Genomic DNA, 16,730 nt, shown 5'->3' with positions numbered 1-16,730 from the left:
GACTAGTAGGGATTTATAGGATTTACCTCTATTTCCCCTATTGGGCCCCGCCCCTCCTGCCCCCTGGGGACCAGAGCCAAAATTTATTTAAGTTCTGTTCCCCTTCCCCCAAGGATGTTTGTGGCCAAATTTGGTTACATTCCATTCAAAACTCTATGACTAGTAGCAATTTAAAGAATTTACCTCTATTTCCCCTATTGGGCCCCGCCCCTCCTGCCCCCAGGGGGTCAGAGCCAAAATTTATGCAAGTTCTGTTTCCCTTACCCCAAGGATGTTTGTGGCCAAATTTGGTTACAATTCAAGTAGAACTCTATGACTAGTAGGGATTTATAGGATTTACCTCTATTTCCCCTATTGGGCCCCGCCCCTCCTGCCCCCTGGGGACCAGAGCCAAAATTTATACAAGTTCTGTTCACCTTCCCCCAAGGATGTTTGTGGCCGAATTTGGTTACATTCCATTCAAAACTCTATGACTAGTAGCGATTTAAAGAATTTACCTCTATTTCCCCTATTGGGCCCCGCCCCTCCTGTCCCCCAGGGGGGTCAGAGCCAAAATTTATACAAGTTCTGTTCCCCTTCCCCGAAGGATGTTTGTGGCCAAATTTGGTTACAATCCACGCAGACTCTATGACTAGTAGCGATTTAAAGGAAATGTTGACAGACGGACGGACGCCGCGCCATGACATAAGCTCACCGGCCCTTCGGGCCAGGTGAGCTAAAAACACACTGCTGCAAATTGCTTAACCTTCTCCATATTCCAGAGGTTATATCCACACTGAACTATCTCTGTAAAACTGGAGTCCAACTTAAGAGCATTAGTTAACCACAATGTACTGGTTATAATTCATTTGTTGTTTACCTAAGGAGTTGCCTCCAGTTTTACTAGGATATTTCAGGGGTAGACATCACTGAAAGCAACCCCTAGAGTAGCCAGAATAGATGTTTATCTTAATATCATCATGAGGTCAACACAATGAATGGAAATTAATCTGATCGCATGAAAACACAATCTGTAATGACAACTTTGACATACTGACCTGGAAAACAATCCATAGTTAGAATTATAATACTTTCCATGAGGAAAATCACAACAATGAACATGACGTTTTCCACCTCTGGGTTGTGAGTTCAAATCCCCTGTTTGGTTGTTCTAAGTACTTCGGTTTTCGTTCACCATCAAACCTGGCACATCCTTACACAACCTTGGCTGTTATAGGGATGTAAAAGTAAACAAACGAAATCTTCCACCATATACGGTCTATAAACTTCAGTAGTTTTTAAGTGGGATCAAAGTAAATGTTTGGACCAATCCAAGATGGCCCAGCACATTTCACTTTTCAGTTAGCCAGTGCAAATTAGATTAAACTTTCCTCAAATGATTTGGACCTAGTCCTAACCAAAATCCAAGATAGACACCAAAGTCGCCATCTTAGAAAATATTCCTATTCAATCCAGCCCTCTCCAGTTCATGCCAGGATACATGTGCATAATGAAGTATCTTCAAAGCATTCGTTTCCATACAGTTGTATCAAAGTTGATGAAAAGCAAAATGTCGCAACAATATTACCTCTTTATTGACATGAAGTTATGATACATACAGTCTTGTTGAAGCAAGACGCAAATATTCTAAACATCAATTAAAATATGGACAAAAAAATTTTATTTTCTTTTTTTTTTGTAAAAAAAATCAACTAAAAATGGTACGAATTCTCTACAATGACATGATGGGATATAATTTATACATATATATATAATATAGACAATCTACATATATACTATTTATGTTAATCTGGTGCGAGTACATCCAAAGTACCAGATTAAGCATATATGTAAACAAAAATGCTATGACAATGAGAAATGGAATATGAGATTTGACGACATTCCATCTACTGTACCACAATTCAGAGAGAAAAAATATTAAAGCAACTGCTCAATTCATAAATCAATATCTGCAACTGCTCAACTTATAACTCAATATTTATGTATATCTTAAACATGATTTTTTTTCCCTGAGCAGATTAAAAATGAGGCAAAATTTAAACTTGTTCCAACACATTCTATTCACAGTGAAGTAGGAATAAAACAGGCCATAAGAAATAATTTGTGGAATTCTGAACCAAATACTAGATCACATGTATAAATTTTGTAAAGTTAATTTAAAACGGAATTAAAATCAAATCGATTGGAATAAAAAATTATTTAAATGAATGGGTAGCAGAATGGAATGTCCAATTTGTGAAAATGATAAAATGAATTCTACTTCACAAAAGAGGGGGAAATGTTTGAAGACTGTATTGATGGGAAAACAGTCATTCTGTATTGATGGGAAAACAGTCATTTCAGCACATAATTTTATCTTAATGAATATCAACTGCATCTACAGAAAATTATATTTTCTTGTTCTGAACACTCCAAAGGGACTTTCAATCATCTGGCAGCATTCCACTTTAAATAAAATACCAATAATTTTCAACACTGCAACATGAATACCTTAATTTGTAGAATTTCTCTTCTATACTTGTGCACAAGTGATAAGTACGCGACCCGTAGGCATTTCAACAGTTCATGCATAAAACATGTTGCCATTTTTGTACCTGTATTTTTTCAGTCACAACTACTATCAAGTTTCAAACTTTATATAGTAATGCTGCTCATTGTTCCAAAAGGAAGAATTTGATTGTTCACTTGGCTAGATCTGGAGAACATTGACACAACAGATATAAAATACCAGTTTCTTTTCAGAATTTTTGACACATTCTGCAATATATCTCCAATCCATGTTCATAATGTATTAACTAATTTTGACACTAGCACAATTCTTTCACTCGTCGTCCTCCTCCTCATCGTCATCTTCCTCCTCGTCATCATCCTCTTCCTCATCATCGTCGTCCTCCTCCATTCCATTGTTTGATGGTACCTGTTGTTGGACTGCTGCCCCACTGCTAGCTCCTCCCTAACAACAAGAAACAATGAATTTAAGTTTTTGGCAAACAAAACTGGTATACCAGAATTTAGGCTGCAAAATGTACCATAAAGAGTGGCTATTTTTTACCTAATAATTATCATTTGTAACAATAAAGCTACAGTAAAACATGTTTATAACAAACACACAACAAATTCATGTTTATAACATTGTAATTTTTATTCCCCAGTCGTCGAGGTTTCTATGCAAGATGTCTGTTAGTTAGTAACATGTATAACGAACTAAGCTTTTTGACCAATATGTCACAAATTAAACTCCATACCTCTCTCCATTTCTTTATTTCTATGTCATAAGCTTTTTGCAAAACTTGACTTTGTTCCTCGAATGGTTTTTTCTGTGCATCCGTCATTCCTCTCCATTTTTCTCCAGCTGTGAAATAAAATAAAGTGTATTAATAATATTGTACTGTGATAGAGGACATAAAATAAATATACTTTGCACGACAAAACTATTCTTTTAAATGGAAATAATCATCATCCACTTTTATAATATTTACATTTACAAGAGGTTCTGTTGCTGAACAATGTTCACATTTTCTTTACAATTTATCAATTGTCATGTGTATCAAATCAAGAATTATTTATACCTTTTCAACATAAAAACAGAAATTATATATGTAGAAATTAAATTAATTAAATCTGATTGATTTTATTGCAACATATCATTTAGCTAACACATCACACTCAAAAATTTCACACTAGTTTTTGTAATATCTTTCCAGAATTAAAAGATTCAAGGAAACAGTCAATGTATTCAATTCAATTGTTTCACTTTCACAACTTTGAACTTGTGTCTTATATGTAGTACCAAACAATACATGGGTTTACAGATCCCAAAATGCATGGGTAAAGAAGTGGTGTACCAATAAGGAACAAGAGGCCCAGAGGGCCTGTATCGCTCATCTGGTTTGTAATGCCAAGTAATGTTCTGAATACAGGTTCATTGTTTCTTTTCTGAAGAAATTTTAATATTAACCTCTAAATCCCCTATTGGGAATCACCCCTCCTGCCCCCAGGGGGTCAGAGCCAAAATTTATACAAGTTCTGTTCCCCTTCCCCAAGGATGTTTGTGGCCAAATTTGGTTACATTCCATTCAGAACTCTATGACTAGTAGCGATTTAAGGGATTTACCTCTATTTCCCCTATTGGGCCCTGCCCCTCCTGCCCCTGGGGGATCAGAGCCAAAATTTATACAAGTTCTGTTCCCCTTCCCCCAAGGATGTTTGTGGCCAAATTTGGTTACAATCCATGCAGAACTCTAGGACAAGTAGCGATTTATAGGATTTACCTCTATTTCCCCTATTGGGCCCCGCCCCTCCTGCCCCTGGGGGGTCAGAGCCAAAATTTATACAAGTTCTGTTCCCCTTCTCCCAAGGATGTTTGTGGCTAATTTTGGTTACAATCCATGCAGAACTCTAGAACAAGTAGCGATTTAAAGGATTTACCTCTATTTCCCCTATTGGGCCCCGCCCCTCCTGCCCCCGGGGGGTCAGAGCCAAAATTTATACAAGTTCTGTTCCCCCTCCCCCAAGGATGTTTGTTGCCAAATTTGGTTACAATCCATGCAGAACTCTAGGACAAGTAGCGATTTATAGGAAATGTTGACGGACGGACGGACGCCGCGCCATGACATAAGCTCACCGGCCCTTCGGGCCAGGTGAGCTAAAAATGGATTTGAAAATCTTTCTTTGAAATAGATCGTTATGATAAAGATGCTCCATCGCCAACAGAGCATAAACGATACTTGTTATTTTAGCAATAATTGGTGTTTAATCGTATGTATGTGTCTAATTAACCCGAAATATAATATAAACTTATTTATTTTGCTTTTGGTGCACGTGTAACCAGTACTTAATTCCATATAGGTAATTGTGCCAGAGAATTTTTTTTCGTGATGCCATTAATTATTTTCAATGTTTTTATCTAAATGTAAAATTAGAGGCTCAAACTTTTCAATGGTGATAATGGTGTTAACTTTTGTAAGTGAAGAAAAATACTAAATCGTCTGCTTCTGTTTTTGATAATGAAAAAAATACCATTTGTCAGCAGTGGAGCATCTTTAATATATGTTGGTTATATATTTGTTTGAAGTTTGGGAAGTCTTAACTTTATTACCTTTAGCACACATTTTTACCGATAATCAATCAGTGATTGATGTTTGAGGACCTTTAATATCGATCTTCAATATTCAATAGTGATTCCCAGCACTAGGGTAAAGTACAATTTACCGTCGATTTGTCCCAACTCCCGGTGATTATGACATTGTCTTTGACAGGAGTTTCATGACATTATAATCATCGGATGGTTGGACTAATCGATGGTACATTGTACTTTACCCACATTGTTTTGGGATCTCGAAACCTGAATTTTCATAACTCTGTCATTTTCAGTGTTCCCGGTCATTTTTTCAAATGGGGGTTTTTGTACCCCCATAGCTTGCAAAATGGGGGTACAATTTAAGGGGTACACTATATTTGCATATTTTCCCCATGTGTATTCTTTGATAGAAAATAAAGACAAAGTAACATAGATTTCGTCAAAGGAAGAAAAAAAAAAACAATTAAAAACAGTGTTAGATATATATCTCGGTTTGATTTATTCTGAAAAATATTGCTGCTTCTTAAATTTGTCTGCAAGTTATTCAATCAGATAAAATATGAACAGACGACGTATGGTACATGTCTGCCGTGTTGTGTCAATTTTTTCCATTTAAAAATCATGTTCTCAATATGCATAAAGTGCATCTTACATTGCAATTAATATAGAAGTTCATTTTGAAAAGCAATTCTCAAAATATTTTGTATAGATCTACAGATTTGTCACCCTACCAGTCCGTGAATGTGCCGATCCTAAAAGGCATGACTTAGATAAAACATGTCGCTGGTAAAATGTATCGCTGTCTTATAGCCGATTTCTGTCACAATTTTCTTGTTCAAAGAACCATGTGGATTTGAAGTTCGTTTTATGATAATGCTCGACATACACTACTCTAGTTGTTGTTGCACGATTAAAATTGGCATCGTAAATTGCTTCTTGCGACACGTTCTTCGAGCGATGTAACGATCAGTCCCGAGACTACCGATGGTCATGGGTATGGTCTCGGAATTTATCATAGGACAACACAGATAAGTAGTGAACACATCTGCCGCTTGGTGCGCTGCAGTTAATGTTTACTGAAGGGATTACTTCCGGTATCGTAAAACACGTTTTGACACACTTACGATTTCTTCAATCAAAATCAGAGATAATAGAACTATTATCAGCAAATAATGGAAAATATTTAAGCGTGCATGCACGTACAGGTTGTCAAATTCACGAGTGCAATAAAGCAGATTGTGTGTGATTCATGCACGTTTCTGCGTGATCGGGAACACTGATTTTAAAACCTCTAACAGAGAATCATCACCCAAGATCTTTCAACCAAAGTTTGGCAAAAAATTGTACAAGCAGAAATTTTCTAGTTGTGATAATTTTCGCTAGCATTTTCTTTATTTAAAGTAGCGTTTTGCTTGTTACTAAGAATTGATTTTGACCCAAGCAAACATGTGCTAAAATGGGTCTCTGTTTAAAAGTTATCTTTGAATTGAACCTACCCTTCCTAATGATGTCTTTATGATCGATTCCGGAATTCTTCATCTTTTTCCTGAACTCTCCCAAAAAGATGAAGTATGCTGTTTGCGGTTTCTTTGGTTTGGTAGGGTCTACTGTTTTCCCTCTGTATACGGCCATTTCCGCATCGTATCTTGCCTTGTCTTTGGCTGCACGGTCTTCAAATGGCTTCTTCGCAGTGCTGTTCATAGCTCTCCATTCTGCAGATGCCTCTTTGGTGAATTCGGCAATCTGAATAGACACACCAGTACAACATACTGTTTAGTAATCCAAAACTAAAGCTTCAATTTTTTCTGGCATTAATTTTAGCAGCAGGGGTCAACAATAAAGCCAACCTATTATTATATTGGAGATAAAGCTTTGAATTCCTTCCTTTTACAAGTCTTGTTTCCAATGTAAAAAGGAATACACTGCACATGGCACATGTATAGACTCAGTGGGTTTTTTTGGCCGAATCTACAGCCGAACTTCGGCTGTTTCCCCTAGCCAAAAAATGCCTTATTTTCCCAATTTTGAAGTCAAATTTCCCAATCTTGAAGTCCCAAAACTGATCAAATTCAATGACATTTGTGTTGATAATTTGAACCAGATTTTCATTCCTAAAATGACAAAAATGTGTAAATATAGACTAGTCTTCATTACTTAAAACAAACAAGAGGCCCAGAGGGCCTGTATCGCTCACCTGGTTTGTAATGCCAAGTAATGTTCTGAATACAGGTTCATTGTTTCTTTTCTGAAGGCATTTAATATTAACCTCCAAGTCCCCTATTGGGCCCCACCCCTCCTGCCCCCAGGGGGTCAGAGCCAAAGTTCTGTTCTCCTTCCCCAAGGATGTTTATGGCCAAATTTGGTCACAATCATAGCAAAACTCTAGGAAAAGTAGCGATTTATAGGATTTTCTTCTATTTCCCTTATTGGGCCCCGCCCCTCCTGCCCCAGGCGGGGGGTCAGAGCCAAAATTTATACAAGTTCTGTTCTCCTACCCCCAAGGAAGTTTATGGCCAAATTTGGTTACAATCCATGCAGAACTCTAGGACAAGTACCGATTTATAGGATTTACCTATAATTCCCCTATTGGGCCCCGCCCCTCCTGCCCCCCGGGACCAGTGCCAAAATTTAAACAAACTCAGTTCTTATTCTCCCAAGGATATTTCTGGCCAAATTTGGTTACATTCCATGCAGAACTCTATGACAAGTAGCGATTTAAAGGATTTACCTCTATTTCCCCTATTGGGCCCCACCCCTCCAGCCCCCGGGGGGTCAGAGCCAAAATTTATACAAGTTCTGTTCCGCTTCCAAAAAGGATGTTTGTGGCCAAATTTGGTTACAATTCATGTAGAACTCTATGACTAGTAGCGATTTAAAGGATTTACCTCTATTTCCCCTATTAGGCCCCGCCCCTCCTGCCCCTGGTGGATCAGAGCCAAAATTTATACAAGTTCTGTTCTCCTACCCCCAAGGATGTTTATGGCCAAATTTGGTTACAATCCATGCAGAACTCTAGGACAAGTAGCGATTTAAAGAATTTACCTCTATTTCCCCTATTAGGCCCCGCCCCTCCTGCCCCCGGGGGGTCAGAGCCAAAATTTATACAAGTTCTGTTCCCCCTCTCCCAAGGATGTTTGTGGCTAATTTTGGTTACAATCCATGCAGAACTCTAGGACAAGTAGCGATTTAAAGAATTTACCTCTATTTCCCCTATTGGGCCCCGCCCCTCCTGCCCCCGGGGGGTCAGAGCCAAAATTTATACAAGTTCTGTTCCCCCTCCCCCAAGGATGTTTGTGGCCAAATTTGGTTACATTCCATGCAGAACTCTAGGACAAGTAGCGATTTAAAGGATTTACCTCTATTTCCCCTATTGGGCCCCGCCCCTCCTGCCCCCGGGGGGTCAGAGCCAAAATTTATACAAGTTCTGTTCCCCCTCCCCCAAGGATGCTTGTGGCCAAATTTGGTTACAATCCATGCAGAACTCTATGACTAGTAGCGATTTAAAGGAAATGTTGACGGACGGACGACGCGCCACGCCATGACATAAGCTCACCGGCCCTTCGGGCCAGGTGAGCTAAAAATGGTATTTTTTGGGGGCAAGTGGAATTTAATTTTGGGCAATTGCAAGTGAATTATTGGGCTCTACTTGCCTGGGGCAAGTTATTTTGAATTTTTTTTACACTCCTGAAATTTTTCCCAATTTCTTCCAAATTCCGAGTTATTTTCCCAATTGAAAAGGCATGGGCTGTTGAAAATACTAAGTGAAAAAAACACTGAGACTAACCAGCTTCTAAAATATTGAGAGAAAAAATCACTAAAATTTGGCTTTATTATATTCGTCTCTACTACATGGTTAATTCCAAGTTTCAAACTAGGGAGAGATTATCTAGTAAAGTACTCTGCGAAAGTCTTGTCAAACTTGTGATCTGGTGTTCAGTCTAGGCATGTAAAAGAGCATTTTTTTTATATTTTTTTGGGGCCAAATTTCGACAGAACAAGTACAGTACAATAAATTCCATGATGTCCTTCAATCATAAACTTAAACATTAACTTGGTATTTAACCAGCACGTAACATTACACTACAGGTTACATACCTTTGAAGTATTTCTGCCTGTTGTCTTTGCCTCTGCTCTGCAGTGAGCTAAATAAAAGAAGTAAGCTGATGTTGATCTTTTTGGCTTGTTAGCATCCTTGGGCTTCCTCTTCCTCTTGGTAGGTGAACCTGCTGATGGACGACCTACAATCAACAGAAAAAAACAGGGATATTAAAGAATATAGAGTAGGAGATGTGAATCACACAAAATGATAAAGTACTGGTATATCAGGCTTAGACACTAATTCTATTAGAAATGGAGACAGCTGATCACCCTAAATTCAGGGGTTTCAATATCAGGCGGTACCCGGTACTTGGTGCCGATTTAACCTGGCTGTGGTACCACCTGATTTGGGCTAAATTATATTAGATAGGATACACATGGTATAGAAAAGTACCCCCTGAAATTGCAATTGCACTGCCTCTCCTGAAAGATAATGAAACCCCTGCAGTAAATAAAGAAAATGAGGACCTTGGCTAAAACTTTTGTGCCCGAAATCCAGACAACTAATTCACAACTGACAACAAGCCTTTTTGTCTCAAATGAACAGTTACACTGGTCGAATACAAGTCTAACTTATATAACTGATCAATGAAACAAATGAATGAATGGAATCAGTACCGGTCAAAGGACGTTCTTGGACACAAAATCGGCCTCAAACCATGTCAAGACTTTACATTGGAGTCAATGGCTAGCTTAAAAAGTAGTTATTCATAATGTAGTTATATTCAATATTTTATTAATTTGTTACTATGTCAATTTGTGATATAAATATGCAGATTTTTTTTAGTCTTTTGAATTATAGCATACTCATTTTTTTTTTATTTGATTATCACTGTACTATGCTAGAATATAAATCTTTAAAGGAAAATTCTATATATAAACAGTAGCAGAAATCCAACTATCTAAATTTTACACAGGTTTTACACTTATTAAAAGAAACACCAGGACTTACCAAAATATTAAAAAAATATATATATATATAAATATATGAAGTAGATCTATTTATATATTTTTCTAACAGTGGAAAAATATTTATTGAACAAATACATAGTAAAATTTCGATATTGCCATAAATATGCGATGGTAACTAAATATCTACTCAAGGTTGAAGAAATGTTTCTGATCTCACTGAAGCTCGAATTTTGAAAACCGTAAATATTTTTTTATTAATCAGAAAAAAAAACCAAACAAATTAATAAATATTTCTATCGATTTAAAACTCTAAATTCATTATCAATATAATATAAAAAATAAATGTCCTTCTTGAATTTATGTCAAAATGTTATCAAATTAGAATTCAGTTGGAATAAAATCCACATTCAAAGCTATGTCCTCAATAAAACCGCCAAACGCTAACCTCTCTGCCTTTGTATTGCGTACAAAATCTAATTATTTATTTCAAACTCATGCTTATTATATCTATCGATTAATTTAAACTATTTCCAAAGATTATTTATCATTGAAAACCTTTCGGATTTCGAAGAATACGTTAAAATCACACTATCGTCGCGAATCAATGTTTCGAAAAAAACATACATAAGCCAAAGAAGCCCCGAATCTTTTTGTCCCCTTTCGTTGGGCCCCAGGAATACCAGTGGGTCCAGGTGAACCAAAGTACAAAATTAATTACTTTTCATCGTTTTACAAAATCTAGATTACACAGAAATTATTCTCGATCAAAGATTTCGCCAAATTGATCCTCACTACTATCGCTATATTATACACCAGAACATGGCTACTGAATCACTACCAAACGCCTATATAGCTTTGTGAATAACACCGGCCAGCAAGCCGGGGGAAATTTATCCTGAAAACCACAATGAAATCCAAAATTATTATAAACATGGTCAAAAATGACCCTCACCGATCGTGCAATTCTATTATTGAAACGTGTCATCAAAGGCCTATTCAGTTTTAAAATCAGTTATCATCAACTACTAAATCCTACTATGTGTATATAGAAGTAGTGAACTTACCCATACTGTTGTATATAAAATGAAGCACGATGTTCTTTGTAGAAACCTTGTAGTATGATTAGCAAGCCGTAGGACGCTACAAAGGACTATTCACGTGGTCGCTCTCCGCCAATCGATGTGAAGCAATTTCCCGCCGCACAAGAGTTATTTATATGGGACACAACTCTTGGTGTCATCGCCCAGGGCTTTGTTTGGTGTCGACAAAGGTAACAGGAATATAGCTCAACGCCATGTCAATGAGCGTCAAATAAAAGCATATCAAAACGGAAAACTATTCAAAGAAATAAGCCGAAGGTCTTGTCTTATTCTCAACCAACAAACGGTCTAATGAGAGTGTGAAACTAGTGTAGCCCGAAGTTAGAAATATAATACTTTTATTTTAGTAGCAATTTTAAAACCGGCCAGTAGGTACAGGCCTGATAATGCATACATTGTTATGCAAATTACGTGTTTTATTGCAATAACTACTCAGATTTTCAATCAAAATTCAAAGTTCAGATTAGTTTCAGGTAGTAATTAATCAACCTGTTAGCGTTTACAAGAAATCTATCAAATTTTATTTATAAAACAATGATGCAGTATGCCATTTTGTTCAGAATTTATATGCAAATTACTTAATGTTGAATTGTGATACGCTCTCTGAAGAAAAAAGGATAAATAGAAAAACGCCAAATACGTACACTGTATATTTATTATTGGTGATTTTATATAAATTTATATATTCTTTATCATAGTATTTTAGAGTAAAACACTAATCATGAAAATTAATAAGACACGGGCTCTCTCGACATTACATTTCTTTTTATCTTTCAAGTGATCTTCTATTCATCAGTGTATTCAATACAGAAAAAACCCACTTTAACGCATTTCTTTCTAAAATCATTTGATAATTAGATCTTCCTTATTCCATGAAGTTTATTTCCCAAATATTTTGTCCTGAGTTGTAGCCATTAACACGAGTAGACGCATATGTTGTTTTGACAAAAAGATAGGAATGTGTTAATAACCATTTATTTAATGGAGATATTAATCAATCACTTTACAAATTAATGTAGATGACCGTAGGGGTCTAAATATATGCGAACCATATACAAAGTTGTTTAGCTTTGGACAATGATATAAACTACATTATTTACTAAAAAAAATATCTGATTTGAACAAGCGAAAGTATAAACATGTTTATCCTGCAACTGTCCCACATACTAACCGATAACTACTGCCGGATAAACTTGTGCTTTATCCGTCAATACGATCACGTGAATTTGTTCCATATCTGACGGCAGTTTTTCTAACTTGACCCAGAACTTGAACCTGCCGGTGAATGAAACGTCACTCAGTCCCGCTAAAACGGATTAACGTCATTTTTACTATATCGAAAATCTCGTATGGCGGTGCCGTCTTTTTCTTGGCTCATGAAAAAGGTATGTATTGTTAAGTAATTCTTTAATGGGTATTTATTGTTATTTGAGTATTTTCATTTCCTTTCAGTGATATATCACACTGAATAGAATTACGGTGACTGTTTGTGAATGCGCTTATTTATTTCCCACGGCAGTAAAAAGGAGTGCACTCTCATTCGGTTAAGTGAATGAATCTTTACCTCCGCATCAAAGAATCGTCAAGCTTCGAGCGAAACAAAGTAAGGAACAGTCAATTTGCTTTCGTTTTGAATGCCATAAAGGTTGCAGGATAAACAGAATACACGGTTAGTATCTTACAATACAAATTTTATTTTGGTGCTCGACACGGAAAGCCGAGATGACTCGGCAAAGCTTCGTCATCTCGGCTTTCCTAAGTCTCGCACCAAAATAAACCGTTATATAATTAATTGTAAGATACTAAACCTTATATAATTGATAACCGTGTATTCTCTATATATTAGTATACGATGCTCAACTTAAATTCAATTTATTAAATCCTTACAAAGCAAAAACGTATATAATTCAACTATCTATTGCATTTAATGGTGAAGAGCGCTTCCAAAACATTCGTGTCATCCGGATATTCGGACCGTTGTATTTTTTTCTGTAAATGAAGATAAAGCAGTAGTACTCAGAAAAAAATATAAGTCGAATAAGCAATTTGATAAGTTTGGTGATTTACAAAAGATGTTGCTTTTTTTTAATATTTTGTTTGTTTTAAATTAAAGGCCCATCGACAGCTAAGATTAGACGGTTAACATGATGGTATGGTCGGGTGTGCAGTGTAATTTACTTCATAATGTAGTGGACAACAGTTCTACTATTACAAGAAGGTACATATTGTATATTGATAGAAATGATTTGGAAAAATGCTAAAGGAAATGATGAACAGTACATCAACTATAATGTATTTGATATGGACGTAGAGGCAAAATATGCTGCGTCCATTACTTAACTATGTAATAAAAACATATCTCTGAATTTGATGTATAGTTGGGATTTATACGTATAATTTCCTTCTTTCCTTTTATTATGCTCAGCTGTATTGTTAGAATCTGTCAACTGCACTTTATATATGTTTAACTTATCATAATTTCATTCCATAGTTCTTTGAGTTAGATATTTGTCCAATAACTAACGACACTTGTTGTTCAGATTACTAATTTTAGTTTCTCAGTTTTTAAGGTTTGATTCTCAACATTTGAACGAATTAATTTGACCAAAGTTATTACATAGATCAAGGATGTGAGTTTTTTTTCTATGATATGGTTTCAGTCTCGTTTCATATTAGCTCTGGGAGTTTTGAGACTTTCAAATAGAACTCATCACTATCTATGACAAGTTGTCAAATTATATTTTTTTGTCAAAATATTACACTTCTATTGTTTGTAGACTTTTGATATAGGGGTTTTAAGAAATGACCCATTTGGCGGCCATTTTGACAATGTGTCTTTTCTTTGAGCAGAGACATTTTTTTTACTTCAACTACTTTTACTTAAATCATCACTGCGACATCATTTTTAACTGTTATGTGCTAATCTTTACTGTAAAGCTATACTGAGATCATTATAATTGAAGTGTTAGCATTAATGTCGGAATTAATGCACTTTTGTCACTTTATTTGTACATTTGTTGGCAATTCGAGCACTTTTATGTTTTAGTCAAAGTATTGGAAAATAACACTAACAAATATCCAAATGGGGAAAAAAGTTAGCACGCGAACCCTCATTGTCATCATATGCAATGTATCTTAAAAGTTAATACCAGAACTTATTCTGTAAATAGCTTCAATGGTGTATTATGTAACTCAAAATTAACGGACCACGACCTAGGTAGCATAATTATGTTGCTCTTTTGAGAAAAAAGAGTAGTATTTTAAACATAACTACTATGTTTTGAAAGACATCACTTTTACAATAGAATCTTCAAACATCCATACATAAACAACACATTTAATTCATCGTGTATATGACCGAGGCGACCAAATTCCCATTAATTCAACATTTTGTCAATGAGTTGTGTAAGTGGCAATACCTCCAAAACGAGCATACGGACAAATGTTGATTTCTTCTATGGCATGAACTTCCATTGTCAAATATCTATATGAGAAAAAAGTTTAATTCAAGAAAAGTTTGATTTCTCAGAGGTCAACTCCGCTAACCAAGGGTATTCCATCCTCGTTACTCCAGGGGTTATTATCACTGTCGTTATATCCACCCATCCCCGATCCTCCAGGGTTACTATCACTGTCGTTATATCCACCTATACTCCATAATCTAGGGGTTACTATCACTGACGTCATATCCACCCCTGGACTAACTCATAGTAATAGTAAAACTGGAGGCAGCAGAAGACACGGGTTATTTGATCCATTGATGTACATCAAAAGAATTGTATAATGGTATAGAGTTGTTGACTGTGTTGCTTTGAAGTTGGACGTTGCTCTCTCTGTAATCTTCAAAGGAAATCTCTGCAGTCCGGTGATTGTTCAGTGTTTTTGTTTTCTTGAGCTGCCTCCAGTTTTATTATGAAATAGTCCAGAAGTGGTTATAACGTCAGTGATAGTAACCCCTGGAGTACCGAGGATGGGGGTATTCAGTACGGTACTCTCCTAGGTAGCATCCTACTGAATATCCTTGGCTACCGAAGTTGCTCAGAGGTGTTCATCTGTATACGTAATGGCACATAATATGAATGTGTTGTATTACATCATTTATGTCAGTTTTAAAACAAATCAAACAAAACACACTGACCAACTTTGATGTTTGATATTTCTGTATGAACACATCATCATCAATCTGTCATGATAATGGAATCAAATTTAATAGTAATAATAGTTTTCGAATGAACTACATTTTTTCGTATCATATTTTTTAAAGTTTGCCATCAAATCCGGATGCAAAAAGTTGACAACATCTGATAACAGATGTCATATAGTTTTTCTTCCGCATAACGCACATTTTCCACTATCCTGCATGATGCATTAATCCATGAACTGGTTATCAACTCCATATTCAGCATTATCTGAGGAAATGTATATATTAAGCATGGCCAATAACAGTCAAGTTTTATTAAATGATATGAAATAAAAACTTGCGAAGAGCCATATTCTAAAATCAGATTTTGGCAGACCTTTTTCTGTTATTGTGTAAATAATATCCCGGTGCTGTTTTAATGGTAAAGAAACCTGAGTTGATGGATATCACTTTTGTATAAAGTTTGGATGGCCAGCCTCGATATTCCTGAGGTTACTGTCACTGGCGTTATATCTACGATAGTGATATCTATCCTTAGAGTATCGACTAACTGACTAAAACGAATCAAGGGGTGTCAATAAACTGATTAATTTTAATCCAAATAAAAACCTTTATTGAAAACGCTTATTTAACAGGTTTGTACTTCGAGATTTTCTCATTATCAGGTGCCTCTGTTACCAACGTGAAGATATTATCATTCAAATTAATGGACGCAAAATCTCCAACACATTTCCGGCTTCATCACTTTTGACGAGGAAACATTTAGCAGCTTACTCCTCAGGTCGCCATCCTTGCTGTTCTAGTGTGGTTTGGTTTGATTAGTTTAACGTCCTATTAACAGCCAGGGTAATTTAAGGACGTGCCAGGTTTGTTGGTGGAGGAAAGCCGGAGTACCCGGAGAAAAACCTCCGACCAGTGGTCATTACCTGGCAACTGCCCCACATAGGATTCGAACTCGCGACCCAGAGGTGGGGGGCATGTGGTAATATGTCGGTACATCAAAGGCCCACTAACTTTCCGAAACAGTTTTTGATTTTTAAAATAGGAATGTAAAACGACATTGATAATTTTATAGAGTTGCAAAAGTTATTAACTTAACGTTAATACTACACTTATTATTACCTCCAAAACAATTTAATTAAAATAAATAAAATGTTAATTTTCATAACGCGGGTCGTCTTATGTTTCCCCCGTCGTCCTAAATACCGCGCGATAGTTGGCTATCACTGCGGCAGACGGTAAAACAGCGAAATGACTCTCCATTGTTATCATATATTACGCAGGAAATCTTGCATATGTTTGGTGTTGTAACCTCATCTTAGGCCATCGGCATATATTTTCTGAGATTATTAATGTTTTTAAGATATCTATATAGTTTGCTCCGGAAAGGTAGTGGGCA

The 16,730-nt window shown here is 36.3% G+C and overlaps 1 protein-coding gene across 1 annotated transcript; it reads right to left on the bottom strand.

Moving 5' to 3' along the window:
• Positions 1-2,511: 2,511 nt before the first annotated feature.
• LOC138336808 (high mobility group protein B3-like) lies at positions 2,512-11,288 on the bottom strand. Its single transcript, XM_069286398.1, has 5 exons — positions 11,155-11,288; positions 9,176-9,318; positions 6,577-6,823; positions 3,246-3,352; positions 2,512-2,953 (listed from the first exon to the last, which is right to left on the bottom strand). The coding sequence occupies exons 1-5, from the start codon at positions 11,156-11,158 to the stop codon at positions 2,822-2,824; spliced, it is 633 nt and encodes a 210-aa protein (XP_069142499.1). The 5' UTR covers positions 11,159-11,288; the 3' UTR covers positions 2,512-2,821.
• Positions 11,289-16,730: the final 5,442 nt, after the last annotated feature.

Source organism: Argopecten irradians, chromosome 12 (assembly GCF_041381155.1).
Source record: "Argopecten irradians isolate NY chromosome 12, Ai_NY, whole genome shotgun sequence".
NCBI lineage: Eukaryota > Metazoa > Mollusca > Bivalvia > Pectinida > Pectinidae > Argopecten > Argopecten irradians.
This window is presented reverse-complemented; position numbering and strand designations above follow the sequence as displayed.